Source organism: Oryctolagus cuniculus, chromosome 1 (assembly GCF_964237555.1).
Source record: "Oryctolagus cuniculus chromosome 1, mOryCun1.1, whole genome shotgun sequence".
NCBI lineage: Eukaryota > Metazoa > Chordata > Mammalia > Lagomorpha > Leporidae > Oryctolagus > Oryctolagus cuniculus.
The window spans coordinates 50,111,306-50,133,102 of NC_091432.1; the positions used below are offsets into that span (position 1 = coordinate 50,111,306).

Sequence of the window (21,797 nt, forward strand, 5' to 3'; positions counted from 1 at the left end):
AGGAGGGGAGGGGAGGAGAGAAGAAGAGAGGAGGGGAGGGGAGAGTAAGAGAGGAGAGGAGAAGGGAGGGGAGGGTAAGAGAGGAGAGGAGAGGAGAGGGGAGGGGAGGGTAAGAGAGGAGAGGAGAGGAGAGGGGAGGGGAGGGTAAGAGAGGAGAGGAGAGATCTTATATCCTCTAGTTCATTCACACAGGCCTGGGCTGGGCCAGGCTGAAGCCAGGAGTCAAGAATTTCTTCCAGGGTCTCCCATATAGCGCTAGCAGGACCCAAACTACTTTCTGGCCATATCCACTGCCCTTTCCAGGCCATTAGCAGGGAATTGATCAGAAGTGGAGCAGCCAGGATATGAACTGGTGCCCACGTGGGATGCTGGCACTGCAGGCAGTGGTTTTACCTGCTATGCCACAATGCCAGACCCTGTCTCATATATTTTTTTAAAAACAGTGCATGAAAGATAGTATGGAGATTCCTCAGAAATCTGGAAATAGAGCTATCATGTGACTCAGCCATCCCACTCTGGGAATTAACCCAAATGAAATGAAATCAGCATATGAAAGAGTTATTTGTACTGCCAAGTTTCTTGCAGCTAAACTCACAATAGCTAAGATATGGAGTCAGCAGATGCTATCAACTGAAGACTGAATAAAGAAAATGTGGAATACTACTCACCCATATAAAGAGTGAAATCCTATCTTTTGCAACAAAGTGGATGCAACTGGAAACCATTATGCTTAGTGAAATAGCCAGTCAAAAAGACAAATATCCATGTTTTCCCTGATTTGAAGTAAACTAATGTACAGAGTTTAAAAAAATGTAATGTATATCAGTAAAATTGACATTCTGAGATATGATTATTGTTTATAGCCCCTGTCTATACACTGGAGGAACAGTGGTTTTTCTACTTACTGCTTGTTGATTTCTTTATTAAGTGGGGAGTTAATCTTGTGATTATAAAATAAACTGAAAGTATGTCATTGTAAAATGAATCAGCCCCTAAGGTACTCGGATCTGGCTGAAGAGCCCATGAGAGTATTTTAGGCATGGAAAGCCAAGACACTCTGGAAAAATACAAAAAAACAAACAAACAAAAAACGACCTATATGAAAGATATCTGCGAGTGAGATCACAGTGTAAAGAACCGGTCATCAAAGAAGGAGGTACCTTTCTCTGAAGGGAGGAGAGAACCTCCACTTTGACTATGACCTTGTCTAAATAAGATTAGAGTTGGGGAACTTAAAAGGCCTCCATAGCCTTGGCAAACTCATGACAAGAGCCTAGGGTGATTACTGACGCCATAAACAAGAGTGTCAATTTGTTAAGTCAGCAACAGGAGACACTGTGCACTTACTCCTTATGTAGGATCTCTGTCCTTATTGTGTTGTACATTGTGAATTAATGCTATAACTAGTACTCAAACAGTATTTTACACTTGTGTTTCTATGTGGGTGCAAACTGTTGAAATCTTTACTTAATATGTGCTAAATTGATCTTCTGTATATAAAGAGAATTGAAAATGAATCTTGATGTGAATGGAAGGGAGAGAGAGTGGGAGAGGGGAGGGTTGCAGGTGGGAGGGGAAGTATAGGGGGAAAAAGCTATTGTAATCCATAAGCAGTACTTGGAAATTATATTCATTAATGAAGAGTTAAAAAATAGAAAGGATAGAGAAAAAGCGTGCAAGCATGGGAGGGAGGGATAGGGATGGTAAATGGAAGCTATCATTATGCTCTTGAATCTGTATATAGTAAATACATGAAGTTTGAAACACTGTACATGCTTTATTTTACTGTATAGTACAGGCATACAGACTGAGTAGGGTGGGATGGGGACATTAGGGAAAGGGAAGAGCATATGCAATTATTTTTTTAAATATTTTATTTATTTATTTGAGGGTGGAGTTATAGACCAGAGAGAGGGGAGAGACAGACAGTAAAGTCTTCCAACCACTGGTTCACCCCCAAAAATGCTGCAATGGCTGGGGTTGAACCAGTCTGAAGGCAGAAGCCAGGAGCTTCTTCTGGGTCTCCCACTAGGATGCAGGGGCCCAAGGACTTGGGCCATCTTCCACTGCTTTCCCAGGCCATAGCAGAGAGCTGGATCAGAAGAGGAGCAGCCAGGACTAGAACCAGTGACCATATGGGATGCTGGCACCGCAGGCAGAGGTTTACCCCACTACGCCACACTGTCGGCTCCCACGTATGCAATTATTATAGTCCCTTTGTATGAGTGTTGCCAGGATGTCCCTGTAGAATTTAGATTTGCCTTCATCCTCTTAACATGATACAAATTTATGTTTAAGAAAACATAGAGGACAATTGGTTGTCAAAAGTGTATTTAAGTTCCATCTTAAAGTGGACAAAAAGCAAGCTAGGAAATAAAAGTGAAAAATGCTAACTTTGAATTAGCTTCCTAGTTCCAAGTTAACTGATTGGGACTAGTTATGTCATCAGGGAAGTCACATTATCTCTATGTGCCTCAGTTTTTCCTCTGTCAAATGTTGTGGCTATGTCTGAACAGTGCTTTTGGACAAGAAAGAAGGGATTATATATATTTTTGGAAAAAAAAACAGACTTACTAGAGCTTTTTGTCCAGGTCATATAGTCTCTGATTTTATGATTTTTGAGAAAAATCTTTGATTTAATGATTTTGGGAAATAAGGAAATTTGAAGTCTTAGACTTTGTTTTTAGCTTTGGCCTTCTCATTTCTCAAGTTTTGTGATCTTGCCAAATCACTTCTATTATATTCATGTTTATAATGAAGGTGTTAGAAAGATGGTTTTCTAAAACTGTTCCAGTTCTAAAAGGCTGATTCCAAAGTGAGCTAAATCTGTTTATGTCTGATACATACATGTATATGTCAAACATGGCCAAAATATTTTAATGAAATAAATAATTATAGATTCATCTTTATGTGAATGTATTCAGTTTCCATAAGGTTCCTGGAAAATATAAAGCAATAGACTGTTAAACCCATTTCTAATTTTTAATGGGAAATATAAATTCTCTCTTGAACATATGTTGAAATGCTAGCTTTGTGAAGTCTCTGCTCTCAACTTAAAATATAAAAATCTAAGACTTCTATATGATTTTTTCTGGGATACAATTTTCCTTTATTATTTGCAGTCTGTTGTGAGAACACTTCCAGGGATGTAAGGCATTGGAACACCACATCTTTAACTAGCTGGGACATAATACATGATTTGAGTCCCCAATATTTTCTAACAGTGAGGTTTGTTTATTAAAGAAACCCCATGCTGTGACTGAATCAGTCTAATAGAAGCCAAGTTTGAACTTGAGCATTCAAATGTATGCCCATATATCTTGGGCATATATCATACATAATGATGTGGGGTCTAGACATCTTTCTGGGTTTGTTTATGTCTGTTATGGATTCTCCTCATTATCCATGCTGTTTGAGGGAGACCCCATGGATTCAGCTAGTTTATTGCATACTTTCTATATTTTAAGATTAACTCCGAGTTCTGAGTGGCACATATGTTCCAACTTGAAAGATTATTTTCTCACTTTCCTGTTTTATGATGGTGATTAAGGAAAAATAAAATAAGATTTTAGGGAATGGTGACATGTCTGAGAGTGGCTAACCATAATCCATTTGGCCATATTTCAAATACAGTTTTGTAATCTTGATATGTAGTATGCAACTCTTCCTAAAATTTTTTGACAACTTTGAGTTATAGCATCTGTTTTCTTGTTTTTAAAACCATATAATGTACCATATGTTGTTTAGTTATCATTGATTATAACCTTTAGGATTAATATGCATAGGTAAAGACTTTAACCTTTAGGTATTAATGATTTTAGTTTATATGCAGTATAGTCAGAATGCTAGTTAGAGCCGAATAATTATATGGAAAGAATAGACTTAATTTAATATAAAAGCAAAATTTTCTGTCTTTCTATTTACTATGTTAATTTGGAACAAGTAATTCATGATCTCTTGAGTAGCAGCCTTCACTGTTGTTGTTAAAACCTCTCACCTTAACATTTATTTTATACAATTAGGTATCTCTATGCACAACTCCTTAATTTTAAAGAAGCTGCTATTCATATTCTTTATGAGTTGCAAAGCTATTTTTTCATCAAGTGAAATAAAGAAATCAAATAATATTATCAGAATTTGCAATAAATATTGAAAGAGGGTGGATTGTCATCAGAATTTATCATTATGGATATTTTTTGAGGGGGTGATATAGCACTTGCTATAAATATTCATCATGTTCTTAAATCTAGAGATATTCAGTGATTAGGTGATTTTATGCCTGTTTATGCTGGCAGGAACAAAAGAAACTTTAAAAACTGAAAGCATAAACATAATTGAACCACCCACTTAAAAGAGAAATTGGAATAGATGTTTTCCAGGGGAGAACATGCTTTCTGTGTAAAAAGGGCTAGTGTAACAAGAAGTCATCTATTCTTGATTTCTTTAGACAGCTAGCGCTTTGTGCCTTGTCTAGTTTCTGTGTTTTAAGAGCTTGTTCTGTGTAGCAGAAATAATACAATAAATGGGTTTAACCACATTTGTCTCAGCTAGACAGTCTGCTTTGTCAGAGATTGCTGGTACAACATAAACAAATTATGTGTTTGTAGTGCTTTTCAATGAAAGCCTATCTAACAGAGCTGAGATTGTGTTTCAGCAGCTGTAGATTTAATCTCCTACCTGTCAGTTAAAACAGGCATTTCCTGGGCTAGATAAGGACTGGTTGTAGAGGAGGGAAGTAGTCACAGCTGGACAAAGACCTATTGTTATTGGCTGATAATTTCTATGTAGATTCAACTTCTTATTCTAACATGGAAACAAGAGTCATAGTGCAGTGTTATTGGAGCTAACAAGGCCTTTTCTGAAAATTATTGAATTACGAAGAGTTAAGGAGCTGGGTTTTTTGCCATTCATTTTTGGGAACTGTCATGTGGAAGTAAATTAAAAAATGTTTATAGCTTTGATCTTTGTAGATCATTGTGGTTATGATACTAGGCCAGGGAAAAATGCCTGTTCACAAAGTTCTAACTACATATTCAGGAATTCAGATTGTAACACGAACTACCCAAAGTTACAAAATTAAGTCTCTGGGTTGATACTTTACCATATGATTCAGTGTATCATGTATATTGAGACTAGTTGTCTGCTCTGGAACATACCTAGTGTTAAAAATCTGTTCTGTGATATCCACGTTTACACATCTATACTTTTTCTTTCTCCTGTATCCTGATTTTCAATTGGAAAAATACGATTGCCACTATAGCTATTGGAGAATTGGAGGGTAGAGAATAATGGAAAAAGGAGTTAAATAACTTCACTTGGATTAACTGCTTTGCTTTGCTTTTCCTTTCTTTCCTTCCTTCCACCTCCTTGGTCCCTTTCTGCCCTTCATCCTTCTCTCCCTCTCCCTCTCCTTCTCCCTGGCTCTCTCCTTCTCCTTCTCCCTCTAGCTCTCCCTCTCCTTTTTATGTGGGATGAGCAGGAAGGTAGGGTTCCCTTTCTCTCTTTGTCTCATGTATAGACTTGAGTGGAGAAAATATGTATCTCTATGTTTGGTTCATCCATGAAGTCAGGAATAACTAATGGTGGGTTGCACTAACAGACTGACACTTGTATTTACATTATCTTGGTTAGCAAACTAAATCCAACAATTTTAAATTTTCATTTAACTTCCCATGTAAAGTAACCCATAGTTAAGTTTAAAAATGAACATGCATATCTTAATTTAGACTTTTTATAATTAAAAAATATTTTTTTTGACAGGCAGAGTGGATAGTGAGAGAGACAGAGAGAAAGGTCTTCCTTTTTGCCGTTGGTTCACCCTCCAATGGCCGCCACGGCTAGCGCGCTGCGGCTGGCGCACCACGCTGATCCGAAGCTGGGAGCCAGGTGCTTCTCCTGGTCTCCCATGGGGTGCAGGGCCCAAGGACTTGGGCCATCCTCCACTGCACTCCCTGGCCACAGCAGAGAGCTGGCCCGGAAGAGGGGCAACCGGGAAAGAATCCGGCGCCCCGAATGGGACTAGAACCCAGTGTGCTGGCGCAGCTAGGTGGAGGATTAGCCTATTGAGCCGCAGCGCCGGCCGACTTTTTATAATTAAAAATTTAATTAAACTTTTTAATCTGAATTCCCTTTTACATATCATTTTGTTCCTTACAAAAATATTTATAAGGTAAGAGTAACACAGGACTTCACACAATATATTTGCTATAGCAAATTGAGGCCAAATTATGGAGATAAGAGGCAAATGCTAATTAGAAAATGACCATAATATTCTTGATTACTTGTGCCATCCATCCCTTCCTGTTTCTTTTTTTTTTTTTAGTTTTCCCTTCATATTTTATATTCTTTCCTGTTGTGTATTGTGTTTGTTTTGTTCTCTTTTGTTATTGTTTTATAACTTAAGCAAACCTGTCTAGTTCTACATTTGTTTTATTGGTTGTAGTGATGCTGGTCAAGGGTTTCCATTGTGCCATCCTTTGAACCTCAGATGTAAAATGCTTGTCTTTATTTACTCATGAAGGGCAATACAGTATTGTGTTTTTGATAAATTGGTATTTAAAAAATTAAAATATTGAAGTAGAGGGTAAAAGAAATTTAAAATTTCTTAGCTAATGATAATATATAAGATTCAATATTCATTTTCTACTTTGAATTCTGATTATCAGGGCAGGTAAATTACTGCAGCATTTGACTGTGTATTGTAAATCACAATTTTATTTGGCAAATATGACATTAGTCTCAACTATCAAAACAGAAAAGGCAAGAGAAGTTTACCCAACAAGTATTTGAGCCATGTTGTATATATTAAAGTTCAATTAATCAGGTATTTACCCTTTGCCTGGCATATTTGAAGGCGTTTTCCTAGCAGCATATCAAGATTCTCTTGGCAAGTTGTTTCCTTCTACTTGAGCACAGGGGATATGTACGATGGAAATAGGCCACCGTATCCCAACTTGGGACTATTGAGGTAGCTTCTAATCTGGTTCCTCGGCTTCCATTATTCCCCTGTTATAGTGAGTTTTCTTCATAGCAACTAGAATGATCTTTATAAACCTAAAACAGGTTTCATGCCACTACCGTATCATAAAACCATCCAATGACGTTCTGCTACTCTCTGAATACAACCCACATTCTTTACTGCACTCTGCAATACCCTAAATGATCTGATCTATAACCATCCTCTGCTCCTTCTGTTGCCACTCTGCTCCTTCTGCTGGCCTTCCTAGCTCCCTACAGCCAAGCCATGGTTGCCTTGGAGCCTTTGCACTGCAAACCCTCTTCCTGACTCACTGTTGCCTCCACTAGTCCCATGCACTATTTCTTCCAGTTATTCACTCCTGTGCTAGCCTGTCACCTCAGAGAAGGCGTCCTTGACCACCTGTTTCTAAAATAATCCTCATTGCTCCTACTGACTGCCTCTAGCTTTTCTGTCTTCCTCTTCTCATACTCTCTTATCTCACTTTATTTTCCTCATAACACATTTGATATTTATTATCTTTATGTATTTTTCTTCCTGTGTGTATGTGCATACACACATACATATGCTGACAGCACAGATGCTTCAAAAAGCTTGTGGAAATGGAATTAAAAGGTGTTTATTTTGGTACAAAGTTTTTTGAAATCCATTTATAGGTTTTTTTCATAATATATATTTTCCATGAATTTTTTTGTATGCCACCTGTCTTCAGTAAGAATTTATGATAGCAAATATTGTCTATTGCTGTATTCCCAGTGCCTAGAATAGTGTCAAATATTTACATAAACATGTATTTAATGAATGAATTAATGTATCCAAATGGGAAAACCATTAAAAATTTCAACACAGAATGTTTTGTGCATATTTTGACAGAGGGAAAGGAATCTATTCTTGGGAAATTTTTACAGAAAAGTTGAATTTGGGATGAACCTTGAGGGGTAGGTTAGGTTTGGGAAGGCAAACAGAAGAGAGATCTTTATGTACGGTAAATGAGAAAAATGGCTCAAAGATGCAGAAGCTATTGAAAGCAGGATGAGAAAGAGCACAGTAAAAAGTAGTATGGAAAAAGACGTGAGGGGCACATCAAGGCATCCATGGAGGGACTTCAATGACAGCCATGTCTGGCGAATTTGGAGCATATCTTCCTTAATAGGGACACTTTTATTGTATCTGGTTATTTAATATTAAGAGAGTGCTAAATAAAAATGCAAAACTAAAGAAAATTCCTTTTTAAAAATCACCATGTTAGCTTATTCTTATTGTCATCTTCATTGTCAACTTATTTGTTGAGTTGAGGGAACAGGGGTAGTAGAGAGAGAAAGAGAGTGAGAAAGAGAATAATATTCATGCTAGAGGCAGAGCAGGGGTTGCAGGTTATGCATCAAAATGACATTACAGTACATGGCATTAGCTTTTGCTTTAAAAAGAAAAACTAGATAGAGTGATAAAGACTGAAACCCTGAAATCTATTGGACTTACGGTTATAGGCACTGTTTATGTCTTACTCAGTATTCATTTTTTTAAAGACCACATTACTTTACCTCTTTATCTCTTTGCCTACAATCATTTATACAGATACCACCTTTCAATGGAACTTCCAAGGAGGATCACCTTGCTATGGCAGAGCAGAGCAGTCAGAAACTTACATGTCATACTTATGCTTTGCTTGGAGTTCTCCCAGGGTATTTCTTAGGCCTTCTTGCTAAAGATGAAACTGTTTCTGCTCTCCATGCTGCTCCCCCACCCCACTTAAATACTTTCCTGTCATTCATTCTCTATTGCATAACCAGCCCACTGTGATCTAACACACATCTTTCGATGATTTTGGGGAAATTGTATTCCTGGCTCCTTGGTGAGAGCATCTTATCATTTCTGTCAGGAAGAATTATAATTGATGTTGTGAAAAATATGAAACAAGCTTAAATTAACTATAGATGAACTTCAACAAATGTAATAGAAGTGTTCACTTATTTAAAAATACCTTGAAATAAATGAATACAGCCAATTTTTGTATTTTCTTATCAGCTTGTGAACTTCAAAAGATAGACCATTGCATAGCTAAAAGAGGAGTTCACTGGGATAAAATATTTTTGGAACAGATTTATATTCTTTTTCCCTCCATTTGAGGATTGTAAGTGATGAAAGGACTTTGAATTGATTCAGAAGATTAAAAAATCATCAGAATTGTTGTAGCTTAATTTCTAAATAATGTGGAACAAAAGATCCTTAATGTATTTATATACTAAGTACTTGTTGTGACCCTACTCAGTGTTAGACCTTTTACTGAGCCCTGGGGAAAAACAAAGTCTTTGCCTTTCAGTTGCTTGTGCATAATTTTAATAAGACCTGTAGTTTAAGATGTAAACCTACATTTCTGGATGAGGAATTTAATAATTGAACTCTGGTCATTGCTAACAGAATAAGCTTGTATAAAATACTTCAGGGGTAAAAGCCAGATTGCCTTCATTACAGGTCAAAAGTTTATGAAAGGTTTATATCTGGATTTGGTTGTTACAAAGAAAGGAATGCCATATTCTTCACAAATGTTACCATATTTATATGGTATTTATACAAAATTTGAAAAAAATTAATTTCCATCTTGGCAAAACACTTTGATCATGGTGTATTTAATGGGGTTCCCATTTAAGAACAACAATCATTAGTCTCTAATATGTTTCATACTTCTCTGGAAATAAGACAGAATGGAATAAGACACATTCATCTTCACTAGTCTTTGGAAATATCTAAAGTAATTGACTAGCTCAGTCTTCTGTGATGGCCTGGTGACCACTAACTGTGACTATTTGCATAATAGTCAACTCTTCACTTCTGTAGTGATAACTGTTTGTATCTGATTAAAATTAAGACTGTTTTAGTTCTCTTGACTTTTCCAGAAGTTGCAAAAATTGAGATTTGCTGTTCTGCTTTAACCAAACAAATGCACACATGGGGATAACAATATGCTGAGTTTATGCAGATTTTACAGCACGAATCTGAATAAAATACCCACTAATAGATCCTTAAGGAGTAATAAACACACATGAATTTTCCTTAGTTGCACTTTAAAGTGATTTTAACATACTACTAGACCTTAACAATAATATTTAATTGACAAGATTATGCATTTGTATGTATTGAAAAGGTAGTAGATATCTAATTCCAAATGAATCATAAATTTTACTTTTGCATAACATGTTTTATTAATTTCTTTATGGCCAGGATATTCTATTTCCCTCCTGGTGAGAGTTTCTTAAAACATAGTAAGATAATTTAAGCACATTTAATTAACATTTATCATCCTTTTTAGAAAGTAATCTGACTCATGTCCTCATAAATACTCTCAAAATTTTTCTGGGGTATGGACTATAAGCAGACCATGCAATGAGACCTAGCAGGATTTTTGCCATAATTTAGTTTTCTTTTAAGCAAATCATTTATTTCTGTGTTGACCATATTCCAAAGTAAGATGACAAACTAGATGATTTGTTCTCTTCGGTCAGTGAAAACAGAGCTGACACCACTACCAGATAAAATAAGATGTGGACATCTGTAAGGCATCCTTTTATTTCCAGGACCATGCACAGTAGCTGACAGATAGAGATGGTGCTCAAGGAATGACTGCTGAAAAGTTGAATGAAGACAGGCACTGCTGCCTGCCTGCTCTTAGGGAGAAACATGTTTTTCATGAGTCTATGAGATCATTGTATTTATGTTGGGCCCTTCATTTCATGAAATAAGGAGACAAGCGATAATACGAGTTGAGATTATGTGGGCACTAAATATGCATGTGTGTGTTTTGAAAATTCAATGTTTAAACAGAACATGTACAAATGAATTAGAGGTGCTGATGATCCTGGCAGATTAGTGAGCTATTTTTCTATTCAAAAAGATTGAGTAAAGTACACACATATACATAGTATGCTGAGAATCTGAAACAGGGTGTTAACATAAAGGACAAGATTGGCTGTTTCAAGGCTATTCGTGTTTATTTCTGAAATATACCTACAGAAGGTTTTTAAAACATGTACCATTGACCTGATAGAAGAGTGCTCTTGTTCTCAAAAGATCATTTCTCTCTTGTGTAACCAAGTAAGGGAGCTAGAAAGTGCTAGGCTGTGAAGTGGATTTTAAATCGCTATCTTAAAGGCAAACTTAGCAAATAGAATTGCTCTGTTTGCATTTTTATTCTTGGTAATAGGGGTGGGGACAGGGGAAGCTGGTGACAAGAGGTGTCTTTTCCATTTCTTCTGTGGATATTTCAAATAGTTTTCAGGATTATTTAGTTGTCTAATACATGAAAGCAAATTATTGGAACTGTTTCTCTTTTTTTCTTCAAATTAACTTTTGGTTAAAATATACATAAAGTATACATATAAATTTAAATTAGCTCTTCACCAATACCCCTACTAAAGCATATGACTTTGAAAGACCAAAGCTTGAGTTTTTAAAAGGTTGCTTTTAAACTATAACATCTTGAATTTGGTCCACTTTTTGAGGGGTTTTCTTGCCTCTGTAGTGAGAATTTTGAAAACAATTCTAGGTATTGGGTACAAAATCTAGAAAGACATTGCATTGTATTCAAGAGGAATGATAACAAAGTGTTTCCCATATTATCCTGTTGGTACCTGAGACCTATCTTAGACCTATGGTAAGAGCGAGGGGGCCTGTATATGTAGGCCATTCAGGACACTCGGTACTTGGTGAGACATGATTAATAAATTGAGGCAATTAGTGAATGGCCAGGTAGGTAGGCAGTATATAATTTACTGCTCCTTTGTGCACTTTAGACTATGGTCAATCAAGAGAAGTTCAATATGTTGACCAGCACATATACTTTGTAAGAGCAGACTTTTTAATAACAACAGCAACAAAAAAGATTTGAAATTAAAAGGATTTCTGTTCAGGTGTGAATTTATCCTCTCAAATGGGACCTTTCCCTCCTAAGTCTCCAGAATTAACTGAGGGTTTAATGTGTACTTTTTGGCTATAAGATGGCACCACCCTGACCTTGAAGACTTTTCATATAGGTTTTAGAGACCTTTATTTATTTTTCTCTAGATAGATTCTGTGGCTTTTACAGTGGTAACACTTTCTGCAAAGGACGCAGCTCCTTTATTGCAATAAATATGGCCATTAAGGAAATTGACCCCTCTCCCTTCATTTTGTGTGTTCACTCCCTCTCTTCCACCTTTCTGCCTCCCTCTCAGCTCTCACTCTTCCTTGATTCTGTATTTTTTGTCTCTTTCCCCCCACCCTCTATCATGTTGTGCACACATTGGAAGCAGTCTCCAATTAAATCACACGAAGAATGATTTTTTTTAGAAATGAAGCATTAAAAAAATCCTCACTTGCTCAGTCTTCAACTCAGTAATAGACATTAATATGTGCATTAGTTTCAATACAAATACTTATTGCCCATAACTTGAAAAAGGCTAAATAATCTTCATGGAAGAGAAAATGAGCCCCCCTGAGTGTCAGTGTGTTTGCACATCAGCACGCAGCCAGGTCCCTGCCAAGTGGCTCTCTGACTGACTGCTGCAGATGCTCTGTCTCAAGTATTCCGAGTCCTATCTTTAGTGCAAGTCTTCAGGGACAAACAATAGCACCTGTTCCTCACAAGATATCAGGCCAGTTAGCCCATTCATGTATCTTTAATGAAGCTCTGGGGCAGATGGCAAAAAAAAAATTGGCATCATCAACAACTTAGCACAGAGAAAACAAAGAGGATAAGTGTTGATGCAACAATGCTGTTTTACGGATTGGAAGAGACAGAACCTAAGTGTTTCACACACATCTGCTGCTGTCTTGATTCTCTGAAAGACGTGAGGAACACCCTAGCAATTAAAATTTCTGGGCGTGCAGCCTGCTTGATCAAGAATGTACTCTCCACCCTCTCCAAAAGGGAAGCACTTTGGTCAGAGATTGTGGCAGTTTAGAATTAATGGACAGTTGTGCTTTTGGGTAGATGGTTTATTCCTTTCATGATGACACTAAGCTGCACTGACAATGGGGTTCCTGATTTCTCATTCCTCATTTAAGTTGCAAACCTAGCCTGTTATTGTTACTTCCAAGGCAATAAAAATAATGCAATTTTCATGCTCAGAGATACGTTTTGGCCACATCAAGTTTTAGTCTTTGTGCTAACAAAAACAGTTTTACCTCTTTATCTGTAGGATGATTAAATAATCTCTGGATTTGTTCTTAGAGAAAGTTATACTTTCATGGAAAAAAGATGCAATTTGAAATTTGATAACTTTGTGGAAAAGACATGTGGAGACTGGTCAGTCTTTGATGGAGTGAAGGGAATTCTATTATTTTTTATTCTTTAGTAAAATATTTTTGGGGATTGCTGTTTCCAGTGTGACTGTCTTTCCTGGCACATCACCAAATAGGAAAATAGAATAATGGGAAGGAAGAAGACAGGCAAGATTACATTCTTCTTGTCAATGTGGGACTTTCCTGTATCCTAAAAATTATTTATCCACCCTCAAACATTGGCATTCAATGCAGTGGTATTAATTCACAACTTCTGTAAGAGGGACATATTTTGGGTGCTTAGGTAATTTTTGCGTGACCACGAAACTCTGTTTTGTTGTTTTTGCCCATTGCCTTACTCTTGGTTTCCATTTATTTCTCAAATTCAATTAATAATCTTCTAAAAATACAATAAACGAAAACCTACAAGAGGGGTAAATTGTTGCTTTAATTCATATACCCCACTTACATTAGTTGGAAATATTCACAGACCCTCATTATTCTTGCTAATTTTTAAGACATAAATCCTTTAACACCAGAGGGGCATCTGAATAGTATTGTTGGATTGTGTCAATGTCAGTAGTTCTTTGGTTGTGATATTGCACTGAAGTTTTGCAGGATATTACCATTGGGGGAAACTGAGGAAAGGGTACATGTGATTGTTTATTACAACTGAGTGTAAATATATGATTATATTTCTAAAACTGGCAGTCAGGTAATTGTTATCTCAAAGGATTTTATCCTTTATCTATTTATTATCTGTATAACAAAAGATGACTTTATGATTGATATGATAGATTCATAAACGTACAAACTTGGACCCTAGCAAAGTACAAACTGACTGTGACCTAGACTTGCATCCTGCTTCTACCACTTTTTACCTGACAAAATACCTAATCTTTTATGACTTTATCACATTAGCTGGATAAAGATAATAACAGTAATTACCTCATTGGGGTTTCAGGAGTTAGTGAGATAGGGTTTGTGAATAATTTTTCTAGAGCTTAACATGTGGGACACACTGAAAAATATTAGCTTCTATAGCCATCATCATTGCTTCCATAATGAGAGCCAAAAGAGGATCTTTTCACCATTCTCCTCAGTGTGGATTCTCTCTAGCTATTCTGTCCTGGGTTGTCTTTCATAAAGGGCACTTTGAATTGTCACCACATTGTTTTACTTAGAATAAGTTAAGGGCTATTTTTATTTTGTCACTTGGAACTGAATGATCATTATTGAGAATGATCATTATTGATGAATCCATTATAAATATTTGAATTATTGAAGGTATACATTGAGTTCAAGTACATTCTAGGTAAAAATAAGAAAGAAGAAGGATGGACTTTATTTAAAATTGAACAGCATTTATAGCATCCAAACTCCAGAACCACATCCAACAAAATACCTCTGAAACACAAAATTATTTTCACCTGGAGAACTCCAGGTTTTCTCTGCTAAAACTCTACAAGTGACTTCTTTCTGTTCTATCATTGACTTTCATGTGATGTAACAGAGCTGCAGACAGAGTAATTATCAGCTCTGGACTCTAGGACCAGCCCTGTCTAGGCAGTATAACCTTGTCTAGCCATCTGTTTCCTGGTGCGTAAACCGTGAGGACTGGACTACATTAGTGGTTCTCAAAGAATGATCCCTGGACCAGCAGCACCAGCTGCATTTGGGAACTTGCTAGAAATGTACACTCTCAGGCTCCTCCTAAGACTTACAAATTCAGAGACTCAGTATACTAACAAACCCTCTAGTTGATTCTGATGTACACTAAAGTTTGAAAATCACCACTTTAGGGGCCGGCGCCGTGGCTCACTTGGTTAATCCTATGCCTGCGGTGCCGGCATCCCATATGGGCGCTGGGTTCCAGTCCCAGTTGCTCCTCTTCCAGTCCAGCTCTCTGCTGTGGCCCGGGAGGGCAGTGGAGGATGGCCCAAGTGTTTGGGCTCCTGCACCCACATGGGAGACCAAGAGGAAGCACCTGGCTCCTGGCTTTGGATTGGAGCAGTGCCAGCCATAGTGGCCATTTGGGGGGTGATCCAACGGAAGGAAGACCTTTCTCTCTGTCTCTCTCTCTGTCTAACTCTATCTGTCAAATAAAAAAAATCACCACTTTATTAAGTTTTAGGAAAACATTTAGATTGTTGGATCCAATCACAAGTTTATGATTCCAGAGATATGGGGTATAACCCAAGAATTTGCTTTCTAAAAAAAAAGCTCACAGACATTGCTGATGTTCTTTGTCAGGTACCAAATTTGAAGTTACTAGATTAGATTAACTCTAAGCTCTATTCCAACTCTATGATTCTAGTGTTGTTGCTTTCATAATGTCTTCTGTCCCTCTCCTTATTTACTTTGTCTCTCAACTTATTGAGATAGCCTTTTCTACTAGTTAGCATTCAGATTTTCTGATGGATCCTGTCTTGTAGACTATGCTGAGTAGAAAGGAACTTCACTGAATTCCTACAGCTTATGTTAACAGTAAAAACCTAGATTTCTTTGGCATTGAAAGTGATCCTAGACACTGTCCCTAGTTATCACATGAATGTTGACAGTTGCAGAGAAATACCCCTAGACACCAAGATTCAAGAATTATCATCTGGTCCCTACTTGCCATTTACTTCCACATGCAGTCTCATGATCTTCAGAGCCTGGGCAACCAAAGTAGAAATCAAATTATGTTTACAACATGAGATTCTATCTAATGAATAACACTAAAGATCCCCATTTAAGGCTTCTAATGATCCTTATCATTCCACTTCTTTTTCATGGTTTTCTAGATACTTGGGGTGGGATAATAACTCTGTGAGGCATGCTGTCTGGTAAGAATATGACAAGCCTCTTCCTGAAACTGAATCATTTACTTGGTCCCTATGTTCGTTCTTGAAGTAGAGTTATGGGTAAGAGCCACTGTTTCTTGTTTTTGCATAATTTAATAATTTTCTAGTACCGAATTACAAACTGCACAAGAAAAGAGCAAGGATCTGACATTTACTATGACATTACAGTTAACTATTACATCAGGCATTGTCCCACAATTGTTTATTTTTATTATCTATTTAATTCTCATAATCACCAAGCAAGATAGTGTAATTAGCTTCATTTTTTACATCAGGAAATATGAATAGACTCAGAAAGGTGAAATAACTGTTCAAAATAACACAGCAAAGTAAATGGTAGTGTATAGATTTGGACTCACATTTGTTTGGCAATGAAGCCTTTGTAAGCATGTCATAAATTCTCAATAACTGACTCAATAACATGACTGAGTAAAGGAATGACTGTAATCATGCAACCTTCTTAACGTTGACTTTTAAACAACTGCAGTATTACAAAGTTGGAAAGGCTCACTTGGTGATTACTTCATCAGGTTTCTAGTTATGTATGTACTTAAAAACATCTCTAATATATTGGGGGTGTAATGCAACCTTCATTTGACTACTTATCAGAAAAGCATTCAGAGTGATTGTTGAATCATTTATTAGACAGTTCTTCTTTGCATTAAACTTCTATAAAATCTCTTCCTTTTGAGCCTTGTTCTGCCCTTTGTCTTAATCTAATCCTTCTTCTAGATGTTATTCTCTCACATACTTGAAGATAACTTTATATACTCTGTCTTCAAAGCTAAATACTTGCAATTTTTTCAGTTACTTCTCAAGATCTCTTACAGATAATAGCAACTTAATAAATGTTGAATGAATGGAGGAAAGAGTAAATAAATATGATACCCGGATACTCCTCACTTCCTTACCCTCTGTGGGGTTTCTGTGTTTCTGTGCTATGTGCTAGATACATGCTAAGGCCATAGTACTGGCAGACAATGAGATTATAGTCCTTGGTGTACTCTTGCTCTGAATAGTGGACACCACAAAGCATACTGGATTTTATTTTCCAGCACAGAACAGTGCCCACATCTTCAACAACTCAGGTTTGCATCAGGTCACATGGAGCTGGAGCTGAACAGCAAACCTAGTTTTCTTCAGGGTTAAAGGCAAGACCTGGGCACTAGGGGATCAGCTCCAATTTAAGCAGGCTAAGTTTGTAGTCTAATGTTCAAAACTCAGGCTTACCTCAGCTGAAATGGAAGAAATAGCTGCTCAAAGCTAGTTTCTTTCACGCCCCACTGGCAAGGTAGTAATTGCACAAAGACCTTTTTATTATAAGTTGATTTTCCTGAGAAATGAATTCAGAAAAATACTGTAAAGTGTTTATTTTTTGCTTGCCCTTTATTAACCCACATCTTAGGGCTTTCCCTAGAGAAAAACTGTTGGTAAATGAAACCTCTTAGACCCACATGAAGCATTTTTGCTCTGTGTCCCTGGTAGTGGAGGGAATATGGACAGTACAAAGCGAGTAGGTGCTATTTAAACAGGTCATCAGCCAGTGTATATGGAATTTTGCCTAACGAGAAGATTTAGGAATTTGAACAGGGGGTGGGTTGAGGGTTGGTAGAATTACTGGTAAAGATTTGTATCTTAAATAAGATATAATGCTGCCCTTTTATACTGTCAAAAAGGTCAAAGACCCAGTGTGAAATTAGATAATTTCTTTTGGTGAATCCTAGTTTTGATCTTTAAGGTATGGATTTTTTTCTTATTTTAATCTATAAACAGTGCCTTAAAAGCCAGGACAAACCTTCTGGTTGTGCTACGCTAGAATCAGGGCAGCATGCATTGAGCAAAGAAGGGAGCTAGGAAATTAAAATGTAATTTTCACAAGCATGATTCTGTCATAGCTCTTATTTTCTTTATGTGGAATACAAATACTGATATAGAGTGAAGATTTTCTAGTTTGCATTTTTGTGCTCTTTGATACATTTATTGAGGTCAAATGAAATTTGATATAGTAGGATTTATTATGAAATGTTCTCTGAACACAACTCCATAATTACTGAGCTACATGGTAGTGCATAAAGCTGTAAAACTGCTTAGCCAGACAAGCAATTTATATGTTACATCAAGGTGTGTATGGCAAAGAATATTAGTTTAATTGGGAGCCAAGATGTAGTAGCCTTAAATCTGAAGAGCTATATGTTTAACGTAATGCAGTGAAGCTTTGAAATAAGCTACCTAAACTGGGGAGATACAGCTTTGGGAATATATAACAATTAGACATTATTTTCTGACCAGGGAAACAAAATACTATTTTCAAAATAAAACATAAAATGCAAAGCAGGTGAAAGGGCAAAACTTTGCAAGGTTTTCACAAATTCATCTCAATTGGTCCTCTGCTCAAAAGAAAGAAAGAAAGAAAAAGAAGAAGGTAAAGAGAAAAGGCAACTATTAACCACAAATTGGTGGAAGCAGGAATGGGGCAAATTCACAATGAAGCTGCCTCCTGCGTGCGCTGATATCATCTAGGGAAGGGGATTTGGTGGACTTTTGCCTGACTTTTTCCAGATTGCCCATTTGGAATGAAAGTAGAGGTGGGTTGCTGTGTGGGTACCAGCACACCACAAGGACAGAAAAACAAATACTTCTTGGCATACATCTGCTCTCTGTCTGATCATAGGCTCTCTTCTGTTTAGCAGGTTCAGGGTCACATGCCTCCGCTCATGATCCCAATTTTTCCACATGACCAGCGGACCCTGGCAGCAGCTGCTGCTGCCCAACAGGGATTCCTCTTTCCCCCTGGAATAACATACAAACCAGGTAAGTAGAGAGAGATTTAACATTCTTTTGGAAATGCTCAGATCCACATTTTTCTCTTTAGTAGTCACAGCAAGCATAGGAACATACACGAGAACTGTGAATAAAAATATCATAAAAGTTTATATCAAAGTAAAATTAGAATTAGGAAGAGGGGGCATTGCAATAAACTAATTAGATGTTGAAAACTTTGACTCTCTCTTCTTCCACTTGGGTTTGTTCTGAGTTCACAGACACAAGGCTGCGTTTCTGGGGGACTATGGAATTTTTGTCTCCTCTCTCTTGCTACTTTCTTGTGACTAGTTGTCTCTGGTTAAAATCTTGCCTCCTCCTAAGAGCTTTTATACTCTGGGAAAGTGATAACATACAGTATATTTGCTGTTCTTGATTGTTGTCAGGTTTCTTTCAGAAGAAAAGTTAAAACTACTCTGATTTAATTATCTTACTGCCATAAAACTGGTCTGATTCAATTAGCTTGCCACTAATAGGTAAAATCCATTTCAGTTTTAGTTTAAATAATGAAGCATTCAGTAACATTTTCCCATGTATATTCAAACCTCAAAAAACAGGTCACGTAACCTTGCAGTGAAATATGTTTTGAGATGATTTAGCAAATGTTATGATTTTTCTTTATTCCTCTGAGTTTACTGGACTCCTGGGGAATTCAATTAAGGGCATAATGGTTTGAAGCTTCTTTCAGAGCCTCCTTGTAAACAGGGCTTTAAATGTTTAAAGATATGTTGCCAAAGGAATCCAATGCAAGAAGATAGTCAAGTAAATAAAAGTCAACCTTAATTTCAGTTGTGCATTCTTTGTAAGTGACCTCAGCTCAGAAGTAGTGACCTTGTTCTACTCATTAATAATTTCTATGTCAAGTTCTTTTTAACATATTAACCTGATTTTATTAACCCCCAAATCTGAGTGCAACAAATCTTAGTGCAGCATTTTCTTTATGTATGTGGTTTATCAAGCAGACAATGGCATTTTAATATGCTTAAAGCAATAATAACATGTAAATCACTTTCCTGAAATTCCGGGTAAGGAAGCTTAGAGAGAGCACAAAACAAACCTGGTGAGCTCCAATATCTGTTTTAATTGCTTGCTGCCATTGACTGCTCTTTTACATTTGGTAGACAAATCCCCTCCTTGTAAGAAAAGGTAAGGTGTTTGTGTAAAACTCCAGCGGTTTAAGGAGTAGAGATGTTAAGGGGTTGGCTAACTTAAGGACTGCCTGAAAATTCTCCAGATCCCCATGAGTCCAGCCTAGTGTCTGTGTTACCAAGAGGTTTTTGGATACCTGAGTCAAAGAACACTGTGTTGTTCTTTTTCCTTTTAGAAGAACTTCTTGAGCAACTTACATTCCCTATGAAATTGGCATCTACTGAGGTTAGCGCAGGAGTGTATGAGTATTTTGTCAGAGTATGTTTTTGTCAGCGTGATGGCTTAGTTCTTCTGTGATGTCTGTAAGTTGATCTGAACTATTTCTTTATCTCAACTTCCTGTGCAGCATGGAAGGGAGCTGAACTGATTGCTTTATCCTGAATCTAGGTGCCACTCCTGCACCAGTGCCAGAAACTTTTATAGTAAACAATATGGGGAACTCTATTTGATGTCAGATGTATGTTTTAAAGTAAAACCTTCACATTTTAAAATCAGAGATGGGCCTTATTTTATGCCTTACACATAGACATCTTGAAACTCTGTTCCTTACCTAATTATATTGAAAGGACAGCTTTTCTTCCTTCCTACCTTCCTTCCTTCCTTCCTTTCTCTCTCTCTCTCTCTCTCTCTCTCTCTCTCTCTCTCTCTCTCTTTCTCTCTTTTGGTGAGGGGCAAGGTATTGTTATATATTCAGTGAAATTAGATCACTTGTTAGCAAGCCTCTTCAAAGAACTTCAGTGAGACTGTAGCCTGTGGCTGAGAACACAGACATTGGGATGCTGTTGTGCAGGTGTTCGTTCCCGGCATCAGAGTGCAGTTAGAGTCGTGTCCTTTGGCAGCAAAGCTGTAGTTTGATTATGCTGGTGAAAACCTGATGAGGAAGATAGGACAATAGGTTTGGGTAAGTAGGAATATCTGTAATCGAAGCAAGGCTGGCAAAAAGGTGTTTTTCTAGTGACCACCTTGGTTATGTCAAAAATTTAAGTAGCTAGAACTCTAACTCCTCTGATATTTTGGCTAATCTAGGATTCCTTGTTTACAAAAATTATTTAAAGTGGATTAAAATTGTTTTTTACACTATTAGTAGAGAAATCACATAGTCGGGAGACAATCTATGCGGTATTTTTGTCATTCACGTGAACTGGCAGAGTAGACTACTGTTGGGCTGGAGTCTGGACAAGAAACACTTTTTTGCCTTGAACTGGACCTATGATGACTTCACTTGAAATGTATGTAAGGCAGTGATTACATTTATAGAAGGGAGTAATTTTGTTGCACATAAAAGCCTTGAAATGGTGGCATAATTTTTTTTTTGGTGCCTAAACAATAGGATGAAAACGTGCTACCTTGGTCTTAATAGATTATAAAAAATAAATTTCTCTTTGCTCCCTACCCACCCTCCTGTAATCTGAAATAATTCCATAGTGTTTATCTCTCCAGCTGATTGAATAGTTGTCTTGATTTCTGGAGAGCAGGGACCACATGGGGGTAATGTTCTGCAGCAATGTTGGGACAATATAAACAAACACACAGGGGACGATGGGCCCTCACCCCCTCCAGGTGATTTGGCCTGTAGGTCTGCGTATTTCAGGGTCCCAGTGTGCAGTGACCACCCGGACTGTTCACCCACCCCTGTGTATTGCTAAGGAATGTGTTGCCCACATGCACAGCATTGCACAACTTTAGGGGAGCAGCTTTCAAATTGATCAATAGCTTTAATGAGTTTTGATCTCTAAACGATTTTACTCTGA

The 21,797-nt window shown here is 37.2% G+C and overlaps 1 protein-coding gene across 50 annotated transcripts in view; it reads left to right on the forward strand.

Annotated features, from left to right (window-relative positions):
• SOX6 (SRY-box transcription factor 6) overlaps window positions 1-21,797 on the forward strand; it is a 647,773-nt gene that overhangs the window by 491,434 nt on the left and 134,542 nt on the right. For 27 of the 50 annotated variants that reach the window (XM_070072957.1, XM_070073046.1, XM_070073084.1 and 24 more), the window contains one exon: window positions 18,768-18,888. In XM_070072957.1, the coding sequence (XP_069929058.1) occupies window positions 18,768-18,888 (121 nt within the window). Of the gene's footprint in view, window positions 1-18,764; window positions 18,889-21,797 lie in introns of all 50 variants that reach the window. The other 23 variants (XM_051833972.2, XM_070073077.1, XM_070073091.1 and 20 more) reach the window with 1 other exon arrangement.